General features: G+C 37.5%; 1 protein-coding gene across 1 annotated transcript; it reads left to right on the top strand.

The window, feature by feature from the left end:
• The first annotated feature begins 4,161 nt into the window (after positions 1-4,161).
• On the top strand, positions 4,162-23,073 carry LOC104528402 (glutamate dehydrogenase 1, mitochondrial). Its single transcript, XM_029086059.1, has 12 exons — positions 4,162-4,240; positions 5,083-5,138; positions 6,001-6,064; positions 7,688-7,782; positions 12,328-12,507; positions 14,241-14,378; positions 15,476-15,613; positions 16,272-16,352; positions 17,222-17,345; positions 18,602-18,693; positions 20,987-21,049; positions 21,697-23,073. The coding sequence occupies exons 1-12, from the start codon at positions 4,216-4,218 to the stop codon at positions 21,814-21,816; spliced, it is 1,176 nt and encodes a 391-aa protein (XP_028941892.1). The 5' UTR covers positions 4,162-4,215; the 3' UTR covers positions 21,817-23,073.
• The last annotated feature ends 1,496 nt before the right edge of the window (positions 23,074-24,569 follow it).

The raw sequence follows: 24,569 nt of genomic DNA, 5'->3' as shown, positions 1-24,569 counted from the left end.
ATAATTCAGGCTGAGATGCAAATCTGTTCCACGTTCTGGGGAACTTGAGAGACTTGCTAAGATTTGCAAGATATTTAGTGCAGGAGGACGAGTTTACCAAGTGTTTTGCCCTGAACTGTTACTATGGCAACTGTTTAGTTTTGAGTCTTGCCTTTGAATACTTCGTGCTCATTAGTGCTGAGGCCATACGTAGATACTACCACTTAAGATAACTGCACTAGAAGATCAGGAAATAATTACACTAACTCCTAAATGTAGATTCTAGGCATACTAGAAAGGTAGTAGTCATCCTTGAAAACTTGGTGGTTCTGGACACCATGTTTTCTAAGGAAGCATAATAAACACACTGAATGTCACGGAACATACTGAAATCTGTACAGTGTAAAATCTAGTAGGATGTATAGCCAGTTTTCTTTGAAATCAAAATCTTTGGAACATGCCTGTTAGTACACTCCTTAGTGCTGATTAAAATGGTCACTGTTACTATTATAGAATCCAAAGTACAGTCTTACTGATAATTACTACTTTGACATTTATTTTGAAAATACTGTGTTTCAAGTGCTTTGCTTCCTCCATTTGGAAAAGCGAAAATTAATCCATAGCATCTAAGAAGCTAAGCTTAAATTATAAGCAAATTTTACTTTGGGCAAAACAATTATTTGGCTTGGTGCAAGAGGTAACGAGGTGAAATATACCATCTCCAAAATACATATCATAAAAAAGGAAGTTTTAGAAGCAAAAACACTGCAATGTGATGATAAAACCTTCTCTTTACACTGACTAGTAATGAAACTAAATTAAAATGAAAACATTTCCTCATCTAGAAAGTCTTGTGCATAGAAAAACAAAGTCTCTCTCAGCATACTGTTTAACTTCTTGGGGTGTGGCAAGGAAAGAGAATTCTCAACCAGAACAAGAATTTGTATGTTTTCCAGTGAAAAGTATTTTCCATGGCAGTGAGTCATACTGTAACTTGAGGCTTTCTTCAAACTATTTTGTGTAGCTAGTTTGCTGTAAAAGTCACAAGTTTCCAGAGACTTACTGCGTGGGACTTGCCAGGGTTTAAAAACATTATAATCTTGCTGTGTAGCAGTGACTTCCATTTGCTTATGTATTAAGAATCTTTAAAAAAACACCCACAGTATTTTATCTGTGGATGTGATCCATTTTTAGAATCAGGCTATTGAATGCATAGTAACACTGCCAAAAGAGCCACACAAGTACATGGCAGTACTCTCCTCCTGCCAAATTAGGAAGCTGTCAAATTAAATTTCATTGATGTCCAAATAGAATAGAAATTAAGTCTTTTATCTTTGTGCATCCCCTTGCAGATGGAATGTACAGCATTCTCAGATGCCTGCTTCTCATCAGGCCTAACAGCTTAGCACAAATCACTTCCCTTGTCAAGAGGTGGGCCTCCTGTAGAGTAATTACAATTCCTGGAAAATGGTAGCGGGCCGAATTGTGACAAAGAATGAAATATTAGCACATCTCAAATGTTACCCACTCATGCCACAGAAGGGGAAAATTGTCACACCTGTCAGGGAACCTGGAATCCACAGGACCCCCTGAACTATGCCTGACACTGTAATGAAAGTTTTTAGCAGATTAACTGGAGCAAAGTGGCTACTGAAGTTAGCATGACTCTCAGAATTGACTAGTATCCCACTTATGAAGATAAAAACAGCAGACAAGCCTTTTCAACTAAAGCCATTTAAAAGGCTAGAAAAGAAGCTACATCTTGCTCAAAACCAGGAAATTGTCCAGAAAAAGGACAGTTTCAGCCTCAGGTCTAAAAGTTTTTCCTATTCTGATATATGTACATGGGTGATAAATAGGCATCTCAGCTGAGAACCTTTCAGTACTTTGTTAACAGTCTTGGGGCTTTTTCCCTAGTTCCCTTGGTATGAAAGTTTAATATAAAGGTTATAGTAACCCTTGACTGTAATACAAAGAAACAGGAGATGTAACTGCTTTGTATTTGTTTGAGTCTTCTAGTTGAACTGCTGCTTGTTCACCTTTTCAGATCCCATCTTCCATATGATGTGCAGAAGAGGCTGCTCCCTCTCCTTTTGTATTTTGCTTCCCTGTTAAAACCGTACAAAATCGCTATCCCTATTTAGCCCACTGCTGCTTTCCATATATCCATAAACAACATTTTGTGTAGCTGCAGGAGTGCATAGGAGTATATACATCAAAACTGCTTTGTGTATGGAACTTGAAGTTCAAATAAATATATGGGTTGAATAAATACACAGTGACCTAGTTCAGCTTGGAGTGGAGGGACAGAGTTCATTTCTACCCAGCATAGACTGGGGCTTCAGACTTGGCTGGCTTGAGCAACGCTCAAATGAGACCTGTCCCCAGAGTACCTGCTCATTCAAGAGGGAACGATGTCCACAGGCAGGACAGCCCGTGCCATGGATGGTGTTTGTTCTTCCTCAGGGCTTGACTGAAGGAAAGCTGCTCCTCTGAAGGATCACAGTAAGAAGCGTCAAAAAAATACACGCATTGTAACTGGGTCTGTTGGGTGCTGGTAGGTTCCACTTAAATTTCGAACATTACTTCCTGTGAGAAGGTTCTTAAAAGCCCAGACATTAACACCTTACAGCTACCCAAGTCAGAAATTAGTTTGCTCTTGGAGACCACCCTTCTCCCATATACACACTAAATTTAAATTCTCTTCTGTGGAGGCATGGTACTTTCTTTTACTGATTGAACTCCTAAGAAAGCAGCACTTGGCCCTCAGCTTTATTTGAGCAGCTCTCAGTTCCTTTGAAACTGGGATTGTTTCCAGAGCATTTGGGAATGGCTTTCATAGCAGCACAGTGCTTTAGTTTGGATAATGTATGCTGGCCTTTTTTCACTCCTGAGGACCTGAATATGGTCTTCTCTTTACATAATAGGAAATTTGTGGTGCCTTGTCCTAGTATCTAAAAGGACACTCTGTGCCTGCTACAAACCATCGTGTAACTTGGCACAACCTACAGCCAAGGATTTGGGGAGCAGAGGTGGGATAATAAATTCTTCATGACTCTGTTATATACTTAGTGATGTAGGAGAAGCTTGGATAGAAGCTAACATATAGCTGTAGGGTTTTTTTCCTGTGGCACCATGACTTTGGGTACTGTATTCATTTTAAACGTCATATTTAGGCTTCTGTAATTCTGCATACATGCCCTGCCAGTTTGGTTAAAAATATTTTCTACTCTGCAACTACCTCCAGAGTACATGAATTTTAACTTTGATTTCAAGCAATCTATTGGGCAGCTACAACCCATTTTTTAGAAGACTAGTAAGAGTCAGGCAGGTGATAGATCTTTCTGCCTTTGTGTAATCATTTTCCACTCAGTTTTGAATTGCCTTGTTTGCCTAAGATCACCCATTTTGCATCTGAGCTGCTGTCAGAGCACAACAATTTGAATTGGCATTTGGACCATGTGTCAGCGCACACTTGCCACTCTGCTGAATGACTCAGACCAGGGACGGAAGGTGTGGGCTGGCTTCCATTGGGGGTGCAGGATGGGTGGCCTGGTCACACAAGCTTGCTGGAGTAGAATTATTCCATCAGAATGCTTTGAACAAATTTGAATTAGTGGAGTGGCCTGCTACTTTCTGTTATGGGGCTGTGCCTAGCAGTCAGAGTCCTGAAGCTGCGTATGGCTTTGCTGGACCACAGCCAACATTGCAAGGCTCATAACAGGAGCTTGCATTACTGTAGCAGAGAGATGTTGATTATAACCTGTATGGATAAGCTATGTTCAGGAACAAGGTTCATCCTGTACATGCAATGAAGGAAGTCCAAAGCTAAAGATTTATAGGATCCTGATGAGCTTTATCAGCTACTTAAAATCTCTACTCTGAGTTACTTATCAGCTTGGCTTATCTTCCTCCCAAGGAATATTCACTTTTGTTCCAAGATTGAGTGCTGCTGTTATACTACTTAATAGAGAATTGCTGAAGTCCTGAATTTCTGTGAAGTAAAAGATAGATATCTAAGTAGGAGAATGGGGGATTGTTCTTTAAGTCTTAAAGCAAATAAGTTGATAAATTACTACTTGCATGTTATAGATGACTAGTCTAGAATTAACTTTCCCAGTTTATAAATACCTGTGAAGTTGTTCAGTGAATTCCTTTTTTTCTCATGTGTCTTTTGTAGGTATTCGTTATAGTTTGGACGTTAGTGTGGATGAAGTGAAAGCCTTAGCGTCTCTAATGACATACAAATGTGCTGTGGTTGGTAAGTGATGATTTTTCAAGCAAGGATACAATCTTGAATTTCATTCAGTACTGATGTAATTTACAGTAAAGCGTGTAAAGGATTAAATTAAGTTTTAGACACTAATCCCCAACTAAAATCTGTAGCAAGATGGGAAAAAATATATAGTGATCAAAATAATAATACATATTCCCTCTGCTGTTACTGTAGATACTTGAATAAAGTTACATTTTCATTTGAAAAGTCCAAATTCTGCTAATGACCCCCTCCTGTAAAAGTACTGCTCTTGAACACAAATCATAGTATGACAAACTTGGATTAGGAGGGGGCTAATTTTAGGGGGAATAGATGGAGGCTGTAAAGGCTTCAGGCAGGGGCACTGAGGAGAGAGAAGGATAAAATTCCTTTATGGATCATAAAGAAGTATAATTCATACACAGCTGCTAAATTGTAGGGGAGTTTGGAGAGAATCTGCACATTATATGTAAGCAAACAAAATACTTCTTAGTATATATAGAGACACTTCACTTAGGACTTCCAAAGTAAAATTTTTGAGCTAAACTAGTAAAATATAAACAGTAAAACTTACTGTTCTACAAGTGCCAAGGACAAGAGCTTGAAGCATTAGAAAATCTAAATTATCAACTTTTGAGTTTCAAAGACCATTTTCAAGCTGCCCTTGAAAGATTTTCCATTGTTATAGGAGTACCTAGATGAGATTATAGCTTACACTTGTGAAGCCCTAAATGTGGCAAAACCAAATTAACTGTTAAAATCAAGGATATAATTCCTCACACATATTACTGATGTGTTCTGTCTTTATTGTTGAAGAAGTAAAATTATTTTCCTTTGCATTCTTGTAGATGTGCCATTTGGTGGGGCAAAGGCTGGTGTCAAGATCAATCCCAAGAACTACACAGTAAGCTTAATCATAGATGAAAATTCGGTTACCTGTAGTACTGAATGAAGCCAGCCAGTTAAAAAAGCTCTTCGAAGGGCATTACTGACCACTTAAAACTTCATGCCACTTCTGCCTCTGTAAGCTTGTGCATGCACTAGGTAGGAAAAGAATTTCTAAAAGGTGTGTGTTTTAGAGGTGGAATACTTAAATTATTTATCTTTTTTTTAAGTCAGAAGACTACAAGTAATTTGGAACCTGATTTTTTTTTTAAGTTGATACTTTAATAAAGGCTTAGATTAAATTGATTTTAGGAAAAAGTTAATATTTCTGTTTATTTTGACAAATAGCTTTATGCTTCATTAAACCTTTCTATGCAGTGTTCCGGTGTGAATAATAACTAACTTGGCTTATGAAAAGTTTACTAAGGCTTGCCTCCTTAACCTCATTAAAATAACTTGTACGGAAAGGAATACTAGAATGCGTAACAGCTATCCTAAGCTCGAAACTCCTGTAAGGATCTGTGTGAAGTCATTCTACTGTGTTGATTACACAACCGGCAGGCTGGCTATTGCTGTTGCTGTTATAAATCTCTCACATAGGATATCAGATTTGTTTGCTGGAAATCTTTGCTACAAGCACAGGTGGCCTGTGCCACACTCCCGGCTTGTCGTGGATCAGAATGTACAGAAAGCAAGCTGAAAGTTTCCTTGCACTGCCTGAGTACCAAGGGTCTGTTAGGCAGTGGCATGTAAATTATATAAATATACAAATCATCCATTCTTCTAAAACAAAAGGGCATCTGTTTGTTTGGCCATAAGTTCTAGCAAATATTCATAAATACTAATGATTTCTTGTGATATGTATTGCATTTTCTCTATAGGACAACGAATTGGAAAAGATCACAAGAAGGTTTACCATGGAGCTGGCAAAAAAGGGCTTTATTGGTATGTTGTGCAATTTTACTATTAAAACTTAGGAATCTAATTTATTTTGCATTGTCAGAATTCATGAGATAGTATCCTTAAATATCCCTATTTTTGAGAGCTGTAAGTAATTTGGGTATAGAAGTTTCAGCAAAGAGCCATGAAGAATTGAGTCATTGCATCTTAGTGCATATTTAAGGGAACTATGTCTTAACTCTTTTCTGGTGGCTGTTCTGCTGTGAAAAACCACAAAAGCCGAGCTCACAGGATCCAAAATGAATCACTTTTTTTTTTTTTTTTAGTGGTAGATTAAAGACTTGTGACTAAGTTTGTTGCAACTTTTGTCTCTGATATCAAGCTCTTCACTGTTACTGTTTCCTGTAGTCTCAGTTGAGGCTTTTGGCAGGTATCTGAGGAAACAGAGGAAGGAAATAGAAGATCCACCCCAGAGAAAGTTGATGGCTTCACCCATGGCAACCACAGGCTGCACGAGAAGTGTAGGCAAGAAGCATAGGGGCCTGTTGTAACAGAACCTCAGCTTTTTGTTAGTAGGCATCTCATTCAGACTCCAAATGCTGAGTTGTTCTGGTAGCTTGCTGTTTGGAGTTGCTGTCTGGAAGTCTCCTCAGGAAGATATTTATCTGGAGGAGGTTCTTATTCAAGTGAATAATGAGTCATTTAACTAGTTAAAGGTCTGTCATGTATTTCTGATGTCTGACTGCCCCTGGGAATGTATATCCATTTATCTGCATTTTCTTGCTCTTCAGCCAGAGTGTTTCTCATCTAAATTAAGCTTCCGTATAAACACACTTACTGATGTTACATTTGATTGGAGTAATACTACACACTATGCCAGCTATAGTGATTGTTAGTTCAGTGACAATTAAAACGGTTTGATTAAATTTGTCTTCCTTTTTGACTCTATGGTTGGTGCTACGGAGCTTTCACAAACCGTTTAAAAATACTTCAGAAAAAAATTGGTAGAGGCAGAGTTGCATTTAAAATCTTGCTGAGCAAGTCCCTCTGATCTTAAATAGGTTGGGCAAATGCTATTTTTAGTTATCTAGAAAAAACAGACAGAAATTGCTTTTACACAGACATGCGAAAGTTCTTTTAAAGGTTTATTTCATCAAGAAAGATGTAATGTCTCTTTCTTGATGAGGAAGAAAATGCATGTTTTAGTGCAATGACTAGGAACAGCCTATCTTCAATTTTTAAACTCACTCAGGAACAAAAAGGAAATTCTAATGCAAGGAAAAAAGAAAACAATTAACGTCATGGTGTATAGAAATCATACCAAGATAGCACCCTTCCTGTTGTTACAGCAATGATCATCAAAAAAATAAAAATATACACATGCCTTATTGCATTATCTTACTCTGACTTTTTATTGACAGACTGACCTTCATTTTACTAAATACCTTGTTTGAAAGGTTGGAGGTTTTGATAGTATTGTACAAATGTGTGATGTGGCATCTAAAACTGAAGTGAATCCAGAAGAATCTGTTGCTTGCATAACAAACTGAGGATTAAACAGGAAAATAGTTCTTCTCTGCCAAGCCCTGCACAGTTCCCAAGGGAATAATGGTTGAAGATAACTATTCATGTTTGATCCTGAAAAGCTGCTTTCACTATTGTCAACAGGACCTGGTGTTGATGTGCCTGCTCCTGATATGAGCACAGGGGAGAGGGAGATGTCCTGGATTGCTGACACCTATGCCAGTACCATAGGGCACTATGTAAGTTTGAAGCAGAGGCTTTGAAGTAGAAAAACTTTCTTGTTCTTTGGAGAAATCCTTTTGTCTAGCAATTTATTACCATTTTGCTTAATCATATAATTTTATTTAATTATGTGGGTCTAAATATAGTCTTGCAAACTGTAACAATTTAATTGGTGTGAGGTTTTTAGAGTTCAGTTAAGGATAAATAGCTTTAAGGTTAATGTTTGTATACTAGGTTTAAATCAAGTTTGTCTGATACAATACTGATTGCAACTGTTCAGCAAAAAATCCCCAACCACACTGTTTTTAAAGGTGTCGTACTTAGTCTAAAATTGGTTTCTCTTTCTACCCTGTTTTTCATTAGTATTATAATTACTAATTTAAAGTTGTTAAACAATTAGTTCATAGTAGTTGGTATAGTCTTAAAGTACTGAATTCTTTCTGTTTCAGACTACTGAATTTACAGCTGATTAAATAAATGCTCTGGTTTTGTGCACTTAAGAGACCATGTAAATTAAGTTCACAGTATTGGTGTAACTTGTAAAAGTATTAAAGTTGTCTGTCATCCCCTAAAAGTAACAAGGAATCACTGTAGTCTTCAGCAGATTCTCCAAAATGTAATGCAAAGGGACACTGACACAATTTATTGTCCAGAAGGAGATAAAAAATTAAGTTTATGTTTTTAAAAATTAGTTTTTAATTATTAAGCCCTTAATTTGGCTTTCATCCTTATGTTGTTTACAGGGTTATTTGTACCTGTTTTGACTGTACCAAAAACATAACTATTGACCAAACACTTCTGTCGTATACTTTTGACAGGTTGAACAAAAGAAAAATGTATTATAGACAACTTATTTCTTAAGGTTCTACTGTCTATGCTGCCCAGACTTTCTAGCGTCTCTTTCAAGATGTTGTTTCTGCTACTCCAGCAGGTTATACTTTGCTGAAGAGTCTTGCTGTAGCTTTGTATTAGTGTGTTAATGGACTAGGCAGTTGCATATCTGCCTATCCCAACTCCTTTTGAATTGAAAAGACTGACTTTTCACTTTCTGCCGTCCCTTGCAACAGTTCCTCAGAAACAGAGCAGGGTGTACACCCTCCGTAATAAGGCATTAGAGAGCCACCCACCACGTATTTCTCTCTGGCATGTCTGTTCAAGACATACCTGGCTTTGCTGAGGCAGTCTCTTGGCAGAATAATTGTCTTCTGCCATCCAATGCCTTTAACAATAGGAGGAGGGGATGGCACAGGTTATTCTAGATCTGAAATACAGTCAAAGGTATCTTACTGGAGGGGAAGGATGCTTGAGGAATAGGCTGTGGCATGCTGATTAGTTGAGTTAAATCACCTTTACTCAAAGCAGTCTGTTAGATAGGGATATCGGTGTAACACGTTACTTGCTTTTTGTTATTCACATATGAATATGTAAATATTTTATTTAAAGCTTCAAACCTGATAAAAAGCCAAAATTATTACTTCAAAAAGACTTCAACATGCAGAGTGGCAACTTGCTTTCCTGGTCATAACTTAGAATTCCAGCATTTAAGAAAACTGCTGCCTCAAAGCATTTTCAGTTTTAACATTTAATTCATTGCACTAAAATGCATATTTCACTGTGATACAATAGCATTGCTATATTATGACTGACACAGAAGGCTCAGCACACAACCTGCTTTAAGATGTGCTGTGTTTGTTAACAGTTCACATATGGTTTTATACAGAAGCTTCAGTGTTTTTCATAGGTGGAAAACTAAACATTGGTACAGGAGATAATTTTTAGATGGTTGAATTTCTTATTCTTTCCACTTTATCATCTCAGCTTGTTGTGTAGTCCTACGCATACACATGCTTCAGTGACAAAAGAAAACAAACCAACAGTTACTGAGGATAAAAATACAATCTGAATTATGCTACAACAGCTTCTTTTATTCCTAGGCTCTCTCTGCATGGCAGTATCTTACTCCTGAAGAATAAAAACAACTGAGAGTATTTAGGTACATTTTTCTGAAAAGTGAATTAAAGAACTGAAATAAGGAAAAATTAAATCAGTTTACTTAATTTTGTTGGGTTGCTTGTTTTGTACATGGGAGAGAGAACAGTAGCTATAGTGGAACTTAGGAGCTAATGTGGAGAATGACCGGGTATAGAGAAGGAAGGTGGGAACTCTGTCAGGGCTGCGAAAAGTGGAATAGCCTATCAAAACCAGTTAGGGAAAGATGTTTCAGATAACTGGTGGAGGCACCAAGAACAAAATTAAAGGTGGTTAAGGAACTACCAAATATATAAAAGTGACTATGGAGGAAGGAGAGAAGGGAACTAAGAGCAGCAAATGGTGAAACTAACCATCATTGAGAAGACAGATGGAAGCTATGCGAGGGACTACATTCAATTGACTGGAAAGATAACTCTTCGGTGAGAGGGCTCCATCTGAGAAATCTACAAACCTGATGAGTCAGTGTGGTTGCACACAGATGTATGTGTTCAGGGAGCTTGAAGGGGAAAGGAAAAGTCAAATAACATATAAACAGATAAGGGAAGCCTGCTCAAAACCTGACAGACAGAGGCAGGAAGCTGGAAAGACAAGGAGAGTATTACTGTAGTGTGGAAAGGGGTTTAGAAACAAGCAAAAGTTCGGTGTCAGAACTTTGCCGGCTAAGTTCATAGACTATTAGTACTAATATAAAAGTCTTTAGTGCTAGCCATAAGTCATTTTACAAGCTTCTCATTAAAAGCCATGCTCTTTCTCTTTGGGCCAAGATGTGTTAAACATTTTTTTGATTGACTTAAAGCCAAAGTTTTTAGGACTTTGACATCAACTGTGGTTTGTATATGTGACTTCAAGAAGACCCAGACCTGCCCTCACCTCATGCTCTGTTTTCTTGCCAAACCATGCAAATCTTTAATAACTGCCATGTTAACTGTTCCAGAAAATCCATCTTAAGATGCTGGATCACTGAATTATATATGGCTAAAGGTTTTGATTAAATTCATCCTTTCCATTCTTCTGTATTTCCTGAGATACCCAACTGAATTTCTGGGACATTTGAAGGGACTTGAATAAATACATTCTTTGTATGATGGGGGGCTGTATTTCTTCAAGTACTTATAAAACATACTTCCTCCTTTGTGAATGCATGAAGGCCAAAATGTAGTTTCAATCTGAAACAGAATGAAAACCTAAAAATACATCAAAACAACAGGACAAGTTCTTCCTAGGTAAACACCACCACAGATCTTGTTTCTAGTCGATGTGCCACCAGAGGGAGCATACAGCTTATTGAAAGCAATGTAGCTGTATTTTGGGAAACTGAATTAGGAATGTTGTGGCAAGCCTGACATCACTTTTATTTTTTTTAAACAGTGGTTATCTTTGGCTTTATAGGTTTAACTCATTATCCTTTTCAAACAATAAATATTTTTCATTTTTGTTAGGGCTCTAGTCATCTGCTATTCTGCCTCCACTTACTTTTGTCTGCTCCTTTCCTTCCTCTCACCAAGCATCTTGCACTTATGCCACAGGCATGCAAATACATTTGGCACAAGTGATGGAGGGGAGGGAGGCTCCCACTGAATATGCGGCTGATGGACTAGAAACCCATCCAGCTGCTGGCAGACTCATTTCAGTGGATTCCCTTTCATCCCTGCTCTTTCACTTCTGTTGGATGCCAAGCCACTGCGTGACTGTGCTCCAAGGGTGTGGGAACATGGGAACCGGTAGTGACAGAAGAGGGAGGCTCAAACAGTGTTTAAGTTAGAAAAACTTTTTTCAAGTTATTAATTTCAGTTTGAAAAAATTAACTTTTTTTTAAGTAGTCTATTTTATCTCAGCTAGCTGTCTAGCATATGGAAAATTTAATTTTCTTACCACCAAATGAATGATAGAGACTTGATTGTATATATTGCTTTTCTGAATAAAAGTAGTAAATACTCATCTAACTTTTACCATATCACCTTTGTACTGGACATTTTCCTCTGAGATCAAACTTCACTGTATTCTGACAACAGCAAGGTATTAGTCCTGTATTGTTATTTCTACATAACTGAATTTCATATAAAGAAACACTAAACACTGTTTAAAGATGATTAAACAGCTTTAGCTGTGAGCAGGCCAAGGATATGTCTAAGGCCTTTAAAAAGATTAAAATGTCAAGAATAATGATGAAAATTATGGCTGTAATAGGAGCTAGTTTTGAGAACCACATCCCTGAAAGCCTTTTGATTTGTCAAAGAGCTGCTCTTTGCTAACAGTGCAAAAGAAATGTCACCATATTTAATTAACCACAGACTGAAGTTTGCATATACACTTAAATGCAACAAAAAAAATACAGAGCATATCCAATATTGCATTATGCAACTTTTCCATCATCTTCTAGAATACTTCTGAAAAGCTGTTCACATAAGCTCAGGAAAGAAATAACCTTTGCAAATTAAATGTATATAAAGTATGTAACATTCTGACTCTCACGATTCCTATTTTCCCTTATCTCTACAGTGTACAAAACTTTTTGTTCCAGCTGTTCTTTGATTAATTCCATAGCTCACAAGTCCTTCACTGTTTGACAGGATATTAATGCACACGCATGTGTAACTGGTAAACCCATCAGCCAGGGTGGGATCCATGGGCGTATATCTGCAACTGGTCGTGGTCTCTTCCATGGAATTGAAAATTTCATCAATGAAGCATCATATATGAGTATATTAGGAATGACTCCTGGATTTGGGGATAAAACATTTGCTGTTCAGGTAACTTTTTTCTTTCAACTGCAGGGGAAAAGTGGTAAACAAACTTCCAGTAGAGCTGTTTTTTAAGAGGGCTGTAGCAATAAATCCTGTTAGGGTTTTATGGCTTTCGAGTTAACCTTTACTCTCCACTTTAGAAACACTGTTCAGGCAACATAGGTGCCCTTTATTTTGGACTGTTTTTAAAAACTGAACTTTCAATTGCACTCTACAGGCACAAAGCCAAATCTCCAGTCTTTATAGGAGAAAAGAACAAAGTGAAATACTGTTACAGCAGTTCTTTAAGGCATTGCACAGTTTTCAGTGAGCTGTGACACTGTTTTTGCCTACCCAAAATTTGTTGCACTGTTGTATGATTAAAAAATTTAGGGAGGGAAGGAATTGGAGGTTATGTTCTTGTTCTGCTATGGAATGAACAGTTGGAAAAGTAGAGACCAATACTTTATCCTAAATTTGTAGGGTTGAACGTACATTTTTGTTGTTCATAAAACTTCAGGATTTATGTAGTTGAATTTTGAAGGTGTTTGGTTATTCAGTAATACACATTACCATTCTTAAAATTTCAAAATAACTTGTTCAGCTTTGAACAGTATGTTAAATGGAGGATTTGAGGGATTGCTGTGTTTTGTTGGTTTTAGTACTAATGTACTGGCTGTTAGGAATAGCAGAGTAATTATAACCTCCAAGTTGTCCTCTGTTTAACCAGTGGGCTGAAACAAACATCTCTGCCCTGCACAGACCCAGCAGCTTACTCCTCTCCCTGCACTTTGGCATTTTCATGCCTGGCAGAGGGCTAACCAACAGGTACTTGAGCAGAACTTAGACTGAAAACATGGCCAGAAAAATAGCTGAAGATTCCTCTAGAAACACGACTATACAGCATTGCAAAGAAACCTAGTGCATAACAAACGGTTGTATTGAAGTCTGTTTCTAATATACAAACAAAAATCCCAAATATAATATGAGCTATGTTGTGTAGGAATTTAATATTTAGCTTTTTTCTGGCATAGGATCTTACTACAGACTTTGGATGTGGATCTGTGACCTTTTGGTCTGCCGTGTGTGCTCCTTTACTTCCAAAATGTTGAATAATGGCCTAGAATTAGGTTTTCTACACCTGTAAGGATGTAAAATATGCTAATGAAATGCAAGCTTATCTAAATTTAGGCAATCTGTTTTGTACAGGACCGTCTCAGAAATGTGTTAGAAATTACATAGCTTCCTACTGGTTTTTATGTTTTAATGGAAAAAAAAAAAATTATATTCTTGTTTAATGCTTTCCATTCTGGGATGGTTTTACACTTGTAAGCCTTCCTTACCCAAATTAAATGAGACTATTTTCTGGCAAATATTAGTTTAACCTTAGAAAAGTCACTCAAAAATCCATGAATCCCTCTAAGACAGTACCAGTTATAAAATAGATACACATAACATTCCTATGTTGATAAGCATCATCATTTTGACACTTTCATAGTAGCATTAATGTTTCCCTTCCCTATTTCCAGTATAAAAAATTTAACTGTACATTGCTGGCTACAATGCATAATTTCTACAATAGTATTCAGACCAGAATGCATGTAGATTTCATCCATCTTTCCTGTACACATCATCTAATGCCAAGGCATGCCAATAGATAAAGACCTATTTAAAGCTGTTCAAAGCTATGTAAGCCTTAGTAGTAATCATCAGTTTAGTTGAAGGGTTAACTACTTTTCCCTTTTTCTTTCCACCTTCAGGGATTTGGGAACGTGGGCTTGCATTCTATGAGATACTTGCATCGTTTTGGAGCAAAATGTGTTGCTGTTGGAGAGTTTAATGGTTCTATCTGGAATCCTGATGGGATTGACCCAAAAGAACTAGAAGATTACAAATTGGTATGAAACTTAACTGAGCAGAAGTAGTTTCATTTTTGTGAGCTTTGCAAGCACATCACATGACTGTAGACTGGTGTTAATTTGTGCTATTTAAATCTTACTGCAATTAGTAGTTACAAAATAGATTAAGAATGTTGATTCTTCATGCTTTCTCTTTATCCCCAATATGAATGCAGGTGGTACTTTTTACCCTTTGACCTGACTCTCAGAAAAATGGCAAGGGCTCATGTGTGTGCAGACTAATTACTTTGGGTTCAGAACTGGAGTTCATTATTATTTTGCCTTTCTTGGGACTAAACTAGGAAGGATGTCTCATGGAACCAGTGCAAGAAGGTTCCTGAAGCATTTCTGACTGAGAATCACAAACACATGGACATTTAAGACTTCAAAGTGCACTTTTGTTGCTTCTTACCGATTGAATGTTTCTGAAAAAATGAAAGTCTCTCTGGTGGTGTGACTTGAATATGTAGTTTATAATGAAAACTGGATATGATCTTTTTATTTCAATTTCCAAGTGAAGCAGTCTTGAGGGGACAGTTATCAGGCACTAAAATACAATCTTCTACTTATCAAGTTTCTAAGGGGCTTATTTGATGTGTCTTGTTTTATACAGGAAGTATTTAAATGTGTTTATTGCCCTCTTCCTCAAAAGAATGAAAAGATTCTGTCAATAAACAAAGGCTGTCATTGTACTACTGAATTTTAAAATGGTACTTATAAATCTTATGTGATACAACTTATGCTGTGTGTAGCAGACTGGTGGGTCATTTCAGTTGTTTGAAAACTATTGCATTTGCCATGTATTTTAAGAGTTGAGAGGGACTTTTTTTTTTAAAAGTACTTCAGAGCCAAGATGGTTATTAGTGTCTTTGGCTTGAGAGGTGTAATGCCTCAATCATAGGAGCTTTGACTATTATCCAAGCTTTGTAGCTTGCTTTTTATGCCTAATCTAAGTAAAGATAGGAATTGTGTTGTGTACTTTCTTTCTAGTACCATTGCTTCTCCCTTCTTTCTTTTTTAAAAGTTAGAAGAAGGGAAGGAAGTCGTACGAGTACACAGACACACTAAAAACATGCTGGTTTGTTTCCTTTAAACAGCAACACGGGACAATTATGGGCTTCCCTAAAGCACAGACACTGGAGGGCAGTATTCTGGAAACAGACTGTGACATTCTCATCCCTGCTGCCAGCGAGAAGCAGTTGACTAAGGCAAATGCTCACAAGGTTAAAGCAAAAGTAAGTTGGAGAGTTCAAATACAAATGAAAAATCAGAATCATAGAATGGTTAGAGTTGGAAGGGACCTTAAAAATCATCTAGTTCCAGCCCCACTCCCCTGCCATCAGCAGGGACACCTTCCGCTAGACCAGGTTGATCAAAGCCTCATCCAGCCTGGCGAACACTTCCAGGGAAGGGGCATCCACAACGTCTAATATCTAATCTAAACCTACCCTCTTCCAGTTTAAAGCGATTACCCCTTGTTCTATCACTCCCTGCCCTTGCCTAAAGTCCCTCCCCAGCTTTCTTGTAGACTCCCTTCAGGTACTGGAAGGTCACTATAAGATCTCCCCAAAGCCTTCTCTTTTCCAGGCTGAACAGCCCCAACTCTTTCAGCCTGTCCTCAGAAGAGAGCTGCTCCAGATCTCTGATGATCCTCATGGACTCCTCTGGACTCACTCCAGTAGGTCCATGTCCTTCTTATGCTGTGGGCCCCAGAACTGGAGGCAGTACTCCAGGTGGGGTCTCACAGGAGTGGAGTAGAGGGGCAGAATCACCTCCCTCGACCTGCTGGTCACACAGAAATAGAAAAGGCCTGTTTAAATTCTAATATTCAATAATTAGCACGGATGGAAACAAACATCTACCTCTGAGTTACTCTGCTGTGATATCTTTCAGATTATTGCTGAAGGTGCCAATGGGCCTACAACTCCTGAAGCTGACAGAATCTTCTTGGAGCGCAACATCATGGTTATCCCTGTAAGGTTCTATTATGACCTTTGATTTACATTACAAGGGTAACATTTCTGTGAATTGTAGCAAGATGGTTTTTATTGAATGTTTTTATTAACAGCCATTCATTCTCTTAGAGTGGTTTTTAACAACTGATGTGTAGGAAATGGGTGTCAGTGTTGCTTAAGATTGGTAGTAATTACTTAAAGATCTCACTGCAGCTGTTAATGACCAAGGATAACTATTACATGAAGGCTGTATATTTGGAAGAGAGAACAATCCACAACTAGTTCTTAAATCTGTAGTTTTGCATTTTGGATTATTAGTTGACATTTGCTCAACTGAATAGTCCACTAAGCAAAGGAAGAAGGCAGAATAAATACACTGGCCAATTTGTTTGCAAACATTGTGTCTCTGCGTGATAGTCTGACAGAACTGTGTATCACAGGTTGTACAGAGTAAATGGTGCCTATAGTGATAATCTGAAAGAATAAGACCTATCCAGGTATAACGATAACCTGTTCCCAGAGAAAGGGTGTCCTGATCAAGTGATATTGCTAGAAAGAGTGGCTGCTTTTCAGCCTTTACTCACTGAGATGGCCTAAGAATGCCCTAGTTTTCTTGATTAAAAACTTGTGCTAAAATTAAAAAACGTAGTCAGTCAAGCATACCTGAACTTCATGTGTTCTAAAGTCAAGTCCTCTTAGAAGTAATCGCTGATCACTGGACTGCAGAAGACTTAAGTGTTGTCATGTAAGAGTAACAACTGGGTTGCCTTCTGTACTTCAGTTTAAACCAATAGTTTGTACATAATACTTCTGCTTTCTTTTCCTTAACACAATAAAGCTGTCTTTGTTGCATGGTCACAGTTCAAGACATTTACTGTTTCTGTGCAGGATCTTTACCTGAACGCTGGTGGTGTAACAGTATCCTATTTTGAGTGGCTGAAAAACTTGAACCACGTCAGCTATGGCCGCTTGACTTTTAAATATGAAAGGGATTCAAACTACCACTTGCTCAGTAAGTGCTCAGTTCCACTTTCACTCACTGTTTAATTAATAGATTAGCAAACTATATTAGGACTAGCAAACACCAAATGTGGGAGAAATGAATACAGAATTATTTTAAATCCACCTCATTTTCCCCACAAGTCTATTACTGCTGCATACTCAAGAGTAGGAAAGATTTGATAGGTTAACTGACTTGCAACTCTAATGACTTAAGTTAAATGTATACTTTTTCACTTTTAATTCATAAAGAGATCCTTTCCTCAGTTTTGTAAAAATAATGAACTCAAACCAGTTATGTGAAATATTTATTACTTCTTAATAAATGTCTTTCAGCTGTTAACCTGTATTTGAGAAGTATTCAAAGTTTGAGTGGGTAACATTGTTCTGCACATACAACAATAGAGGATGGCAATACTGAAATTGGTACAGGCACTGTAAAAATCTGCTTATCTACAGCTCCACTTAAGCTCATTCTGTGCTTCCCAATTTCTGGATCAGAATACCGAGTACATGGAGAGAGGAAGCTTAATGGAGAAGAACTGCAGGATATTGCTGCATTTTAAACAATATTCTCTAGAAAACATAATGAGGATATTGGACTTGACAGAACATACATCTGAATGTTTTTTAATATAACCTTTTCTCAGAAATTATACCTTTCAAGGTGTTTCTAAAGTGGTTGAGAGCTATGGCAATTCTAATTTAAATCCCTTTTTTAACTTCAGTATTGTGTCATCTGAAATACTCTGTGATGATGTTTAGGAAAGCTTACTAATTAAATTTCAAGAATTAAGATGAAATAAGCATCACTTCAAAACATCAAAGCACTTCTCACATCCTAAGGGAAAAACTAAAATTCCACATGGGCTTTTTTCTTAGTGAGTAGTGTGTATGCAAAGCGTAGCAGGAGATAATTGATTGCTTTAACTTCAAGAAATATTTTGTCTAATGCTATCTGTCAAATTAGGAAAGTTAATCCAGATTGTTCTGCTGGCTTTATGAGGTTAGCAAAGTGGGATCAGTGAATCCACAGTTGCTTGCCATGTGACTGTACTATAGCAACATTAGTACTAATATTGGAGGCATTCAAATCAACATCTTTCCCTTTTCAGAGAAAACAAAAATAAGATGACTCCCTTTGCCCCCAGCCCCTGTAGTCTACATTTCATGCCACTGCATGCTGAAAGTCTTGGGGTCAGCTCCTTTGTAAGGGAGCATGTTCTTTTCCTTGTCAGTTACCTTGCCTCTGCTTTTTTTCCTTCCTAGTGTCTGTCCAGGAAAGCTTAGAAAGAAAATTTGGGAAACATGGTGGAACTATTCCAGTTGTGCCTACAGCAGAATTTCAAGACAGGATATCAGTAAGTAGTTGCTGTTGTTTTTTCACTGTTGCTGTAACTATATTCTACTATTATAACTGCAATCTAAATTTTTCCATTGTAAAATGGTATCATGGAGGTATTTGCCCCAAGCAAGGCATTGCTAACATAGTTAGCCTGATAACAAATAAAGCAAGCAGGTGATCTAAACCACTTAGGAATACTCTAAGTAAGCTATTTTTAATTTCATCTACTTAAGCCCATGCAAAAATACCTCCAATATTGTTAAAAAACTACGGTTTTAATACCATAGATGCATTTTATTTTTGTAACTAGTGTTAGGTTGCACACTGCTGTTCATATACTGGAGTTTTTCAGAGCAATAAACCATCTCCATTGTTTAGACAAACCATGTGAGGTTTTTTTTCACCAGGGTTGGGGGCAGGGAATGATTCTTTTTGCAGGCCAGTAAGAACTTAAAAACCCGTGGTTTTTCCTAATGCTTTTGTTTGTTGTGAAATACTCAACATTTCTGCTCGCTGGCCTGATACATAGATTCCATTATTTTTTCAAACCTCAGCTATCAAAGTCTATGGAGCTTTTGCAGTGGGAAATACTGCCTGAAACATTACCAGAATTTTTTTGGAGATCTTGTTGATTTGGTTGCCTAGATTTCCAAACAGCTTTCAACAAGATCCCACACCACAGACAGTTTGATACACTGTTTCTCTAGCTCCAGGATAATATAGACAAGATCTGAGTGAAAAATTCTAGAATGTTCCTCTAAGACTGAATTAATGGGCAAAGAAATGTCAGGTAAAATTAATTGTTATCTAATGTGTAGCAAGACATGGTGGATACATTTTCATATAAAATGATAGGTTGTGAGCTCACCCGTTTGCATGTAAATGAAAGATCTGAAGGTAATGACAAAATATGAGCTTAGAAATCCATAGCAATCAAAAAGCAAATCCAGTATTAGCAATTGTTCTGAAGGGAAAAGAGTAAGACTGACTAACGATGCCACAATATAAATCCAGAGTGTGTCTGCGTTCTGAATACTGCATGCAGGTTAGGTCTCTGTATCGTAAAATGTTGTAGATGCAGAAAAAGTTCAGAGCAAGATCACAAGAATAATCAAAGATACAGAGTTTCTCGTATATGGAACAATGAGCTAACCTAGGACCTATTGGCCTGAACTAGTCCTGGGGTGGAGAATGGAATCTATAGAATGAGTGGTGTGAAAATGAATGGGTAAGTGTAGATTGTTCATTGGAAGGAAGGGCGAAAGAGAATAAGGTACATTCAAACCAAACCAGCGGAGTGAGGTGCCAGATTAAGAACAGGGATGGATCCTAGCACTGCAGACAGGTGTGCACTACTCTGCCAAGAGATATATGGAAGCTAAAAGGGTTAGTCTGTTTGGTTTTTAAACACAGGTTTAGGAGAACATGGGACAAATGATTGGGGGAAAAACTCCAGTGAGTTGTGAAAAACATTAAACCATGCTTCCTCAGGAAGAAATCAGAAGTGCATGTAAACTTGGGCCACCGTCAGATGACAGAAATAGACTTAAGCCTGATCTAGTATGGTGCTAGCGTTTTCATAAATGTTAGGCTAAATGAATAGCATAGTAGATCGGTTCTGTGGCTTAAAGCAATTGCTGTGACCTCTTAAACACAAGCTGTAGAAACCAGCCTAGTAATTTCTACATCCAGCTCAAATTGGTATTTGAGGGAAAGCAAGTATTTTGTGAAGCCAGGTCTCAAATTACTAGTAAATGACAGCAGTCAGGATGATGGAACATTGAAGCTGATACTCAGTCATCCTAATTCAGGCTATCTTAAATTATTTATTGTTCTGTGTATTTAAATTTTAATGGGAACAAAGTTATTCTGGAGTTGCTCAGGGTTAATACAATGTTGAGTATATGAATTGGGGATCCACGCCCTTCCGAAAACCTGTCTTCAAAACAATTGCAAGTAACTTAATAAGCAAAGAGCTTATTAACTCTTGCGAGCTTTTATGTTTTAACATTCACTGTGTTCTGAAGCCTGAAAACACTAGTTACAACATCAATAAAAAGTGCTTGCATCATGCATCTAGAAGCTAGGCATAGAGAAGACTTCAGTGTTTACCTCTGAAGTTTTAGAATTTAATTGATGGTAATTAGTTCTTCAAGAAACACAGTAAAAGCAATTTAGATTCTTACACTAGTCATTAGAAGAAAATGAGCAAACAAGCTTCAGTAATTATGCGAATCCAACATGTCATTGTCCGTATTACAGGACTAATGTTTTGGATTAAACCCTGATTTTATTCCTGGTTATTGCAGGGTGCGTCTGAGAAAGACATTGTCCACTCTGGACTGGCTTATACAATGGAGCGCTCTGCCCGGGTAAGTACTGCATTAGTAAATACACTTACAGGAAAAAGAACTTACATGACTTTGTGATGGTTTTTGAACAGATGTTACAGATTTGTTTTTGCAATTAAAGGAGTAGAGAAACAGTTCGTGATAACAGAAGTCCCTGTGAGTATGAGGTATTTCTGCTCTGTGCCAGGATGGCCAACTTTAACTGGGTATAGTAAACATATGTAAAATCAGGAAGTATTTTCTAGTAGAAACTGTACTAATTAGAAACTTTTTAGTTGTCCTCTTGTACCTGACTAATTTGGGACAAATACTTAGGAGTGCTTTACTTTACCATCAGCAGTTTTAGATTAATTCCTCTATGCAGTATTTTGAATTTTTTAATTAGCGGAGCAAAGACTACTTGAGACATCTTGTCTCTCCCTGTATCTGAAGTACATGTGGATCCAAGGCCTGGAAAGGGGCACTGTAGTAATCTAGAAAAGATTTTCTCCCCTTTCAGATCTCAGTTGTAAGGGGAGTCAAGAAATTTTAGAATTGATCCACAAAGGATCAGAGCTCTGATAGCAATTGTCAGCTCTTACATTCCTAACTTGGATCCTCCAAGCAAAATCTAATGTAGTTCCTATAGAGAAACTTGCAGAAATCACATATAACCTTTTCTGTTTCAGCAAATCATGCGTACTGCCATGAAGTACAACCTGGGTCTGGACCTGAGAACAGCTGCCTATGTCAATGCAATTGAGAAAGTCTTCAAAGTGTACAATGAGGCCGGCCTGACCTTTACATAAACGGGCCATTACCGCTCCTTACTGTATCCCATCCCTCTCGCCGTTAATGTACCCTCTTCTTGAGAAAGCTTATCACAAGTTTACATGTAACCACAAAATTTTCTTTTCTTCTGACATTATAGTGGATTCTATTCTCAATTAGTTTCAGTCCAAACTAGTCTTTTTTTTACAATAAAAATCCACGGATTAGGAAATTGTATACAAGTATGTATCTGAAGATAACAGTTCATCTGCACTTGTGGGGGCTGTTCTGGGTATTTTGCCTACAAAACAAAATGGTACATTTTATGTATGAAAGAGTGGTCTTGCCACCTGAGCCACTTCTCAGACTTCAGATCAGATACTGTACTAGATGAGCACTTAGCTCATTATTACTTCATGCACTTTTGTTTAATGATGTAATTTTGGCTTTGGCACTTTCAGTAAGGCCTTGTATGATCAATGCTGTGGCATTGTCAAAGGAAGAATGGGCCTCCAGCAGGGATTAACTTTGATAGGAGTCTAATTTTTATTTGTAGTAAAGTTTCAGGCCTGATTCTCTTTAGGCAACGTTTTTTCTTTAACTGTGCTGCTGTTATAGGACTGCCTTTTATTGCTTGTTCAAGCTAGCTTGACTATCACCATGAAATATGTAGAGGTGACAGACTATTATTTTTATAAGCCGAAACTATCAAGCAACTCTCGTTATGTTTTTAATCAAGTATGTACATAACTATTCTGTCTATAGGTTGTTTCCTTTTCTTTAAAAAAGGAGCAGTCTGAGTTTGGTAAGCAATCATAACTTGGGTTTTTTGGAATTCTTTTTCAGTCCTTTCAGAGGCTGTCTGAAAATTAGATGCTGCCTCAATGAACAACTATAGCAAAACTGAACCCAGAAATCATTGGCCAAACTAGAAAGGAGCTAGAATGCTGCTATAAACTTAATCCACTGTCTTAACACACACAGCCTTCTTTTCTTTTTTTTTTTTTTTTTTTTTTGGTCATCTGGAGGTCTTGAAAGTTTTTAACATACTAGAGTACAACAAAATGGACCTCAATACAATATTGGATCAAGCACAGTTTTTTAAGTGTAAGGCTTTTGTCCAGTGGAGTCCCCTTGAAGTGCCAGATGTTATTTATGTAATAAATATGAATGTTTTTTTTAAAAGACAATTAGTCCCTCCCAGAAACTCATGCTTTTTTTCTAACTACTTTGTAACTGCATGACATAACCTGGAGAGAAGAGCAGTTATTAAAAAAAGTTGACCTTTCCAAACCTATTATGCTGGTGTATTACTGTTTTCTATTTCATGCATTAGCTTTCAGAAGTTACAATCAATCTGTGAATCTTCACAGCACACTTGTTTATTCGTTATGTGCCTACTGATAAGATACTGTCTCCGAGTTGTTCTAAAGGGCTCACTAATATGGATCTCTGTCTCTTGAACTTACCTTGACTTTTAAAGTCAGATATATTTGGTAAATCATTTCAGGTCTCAAATTTGTGTGAAGAACTATTCTAGTAGTTAGCATGGAGCAATAAACCTGTGTGATGCATTTAATTAGTGGCTTACTCCATCATATATGCTGATATCTAGGTTTATAAAAGTACTACAGGTCACTTAAATGCAGTATATATTTATATATTGGCATTTATTTTTTTAAAAAATGAGAACTCTGAGCATGAAAGAATTGCTGTGATCAGGGTGTGGCTCTCTAAACACAAGATCTGTCTTCGATCACACTTTTTCATTGCAGTTTTTATGTAAACGTTTATTAGATAGTAAAATTAAACTAAGATTTTAACAATTCAACTCTGACAAATTGTATCCTACTTCAACAAAAAAATGAAGGCTAAAAACTCACAAATAAATAGTTGTATTATTGAAAAGAGAAAGAATCTTAAAAGCTGAGTTGAATTATCCAGCAGCAAGGTTGTTGAAAGCAAAGTAGCAGTGAAGACACCTGGCTAATTTACTGTTGTTTTTCCTCCCTTGCCCCCTCATTTCCTCTCCAGCTAGTAAGGTACCTGTAGTTCGGCTGCGCGAGCTTGAAAAAATGGGACCCTTTCAGTGTTGTGGCATATAGAAAGCTAGGATAGATAGCTGCTGGGAAATCTTGTACCCACAATGCCCAGATTCCCCAAGTCATTAGAATCTTAATTATATTCTTGTACACCTACATGTTAAACACTTATTTTTGCAGGACATCTTGAAAAAAAAGCAGACCTATCACCAGATACGATTTTACCAAACCCAGAGATGAGCCCTTAAGGTTGACTGGATTTTGGCTCAGCCAACTTGATTGCAAAAGTTACTGACCTCTTGTTAATGGAGTCAGTGTTGGAAACCTGCAAGGCACAAATCTGATCACATCCAAAGGCTGGTACTTTCAGAGAATTAAGATTCTTGAGGAGACTGATGCTTGGAGTCTGATTTAAGATTACAGCACATCAGCTGATTTGCCCTTTGGTTGTGGCTAAAGACAAGAACCAAACTATTGCTGAATCCAAACTTCTTGTGCTAGACAGCCTGTTCTGAAATGGTCTTGCACATTAAAGCTATGCTGGTGCTGAGCATTGATGAGCTCAGTCCTAACATGATCAGACAGTTAAAAAATAAAATCATGTGTTCCTTACCACATTTTGTTACATACGCCTCTCAAGACCCGGCAACAGTGAGAAGAAAGCAGTAAGGCTTCATGCAGTTGCTGCGAGTTAATGTGGTTTTAGAGGCTGGGGTGCAAAAGCAGCTGTAGCCTTTTCCTGGCCACGG

This window comes from Antrostomus carolinensis, unplaced genomic scaffold, assembly GCF_000700745.2.
Source record: "Antrostomus carolinensis isolate BGI_N321 unplaced genomic scaffold, ASM70074v2 scaffold49067, whole genome shotgun sequence".
NCBI lineage: Eukaryota > Metazoa > Chordata > Aves > Caprimulgiformes > Caprimulgidae > Antrostomus > Antrostomus carolinensis.
Note: the sequence above shows the minus strand (reverse complement) of the source record. Positions and strands in the feature narration are given on the sequence as shown.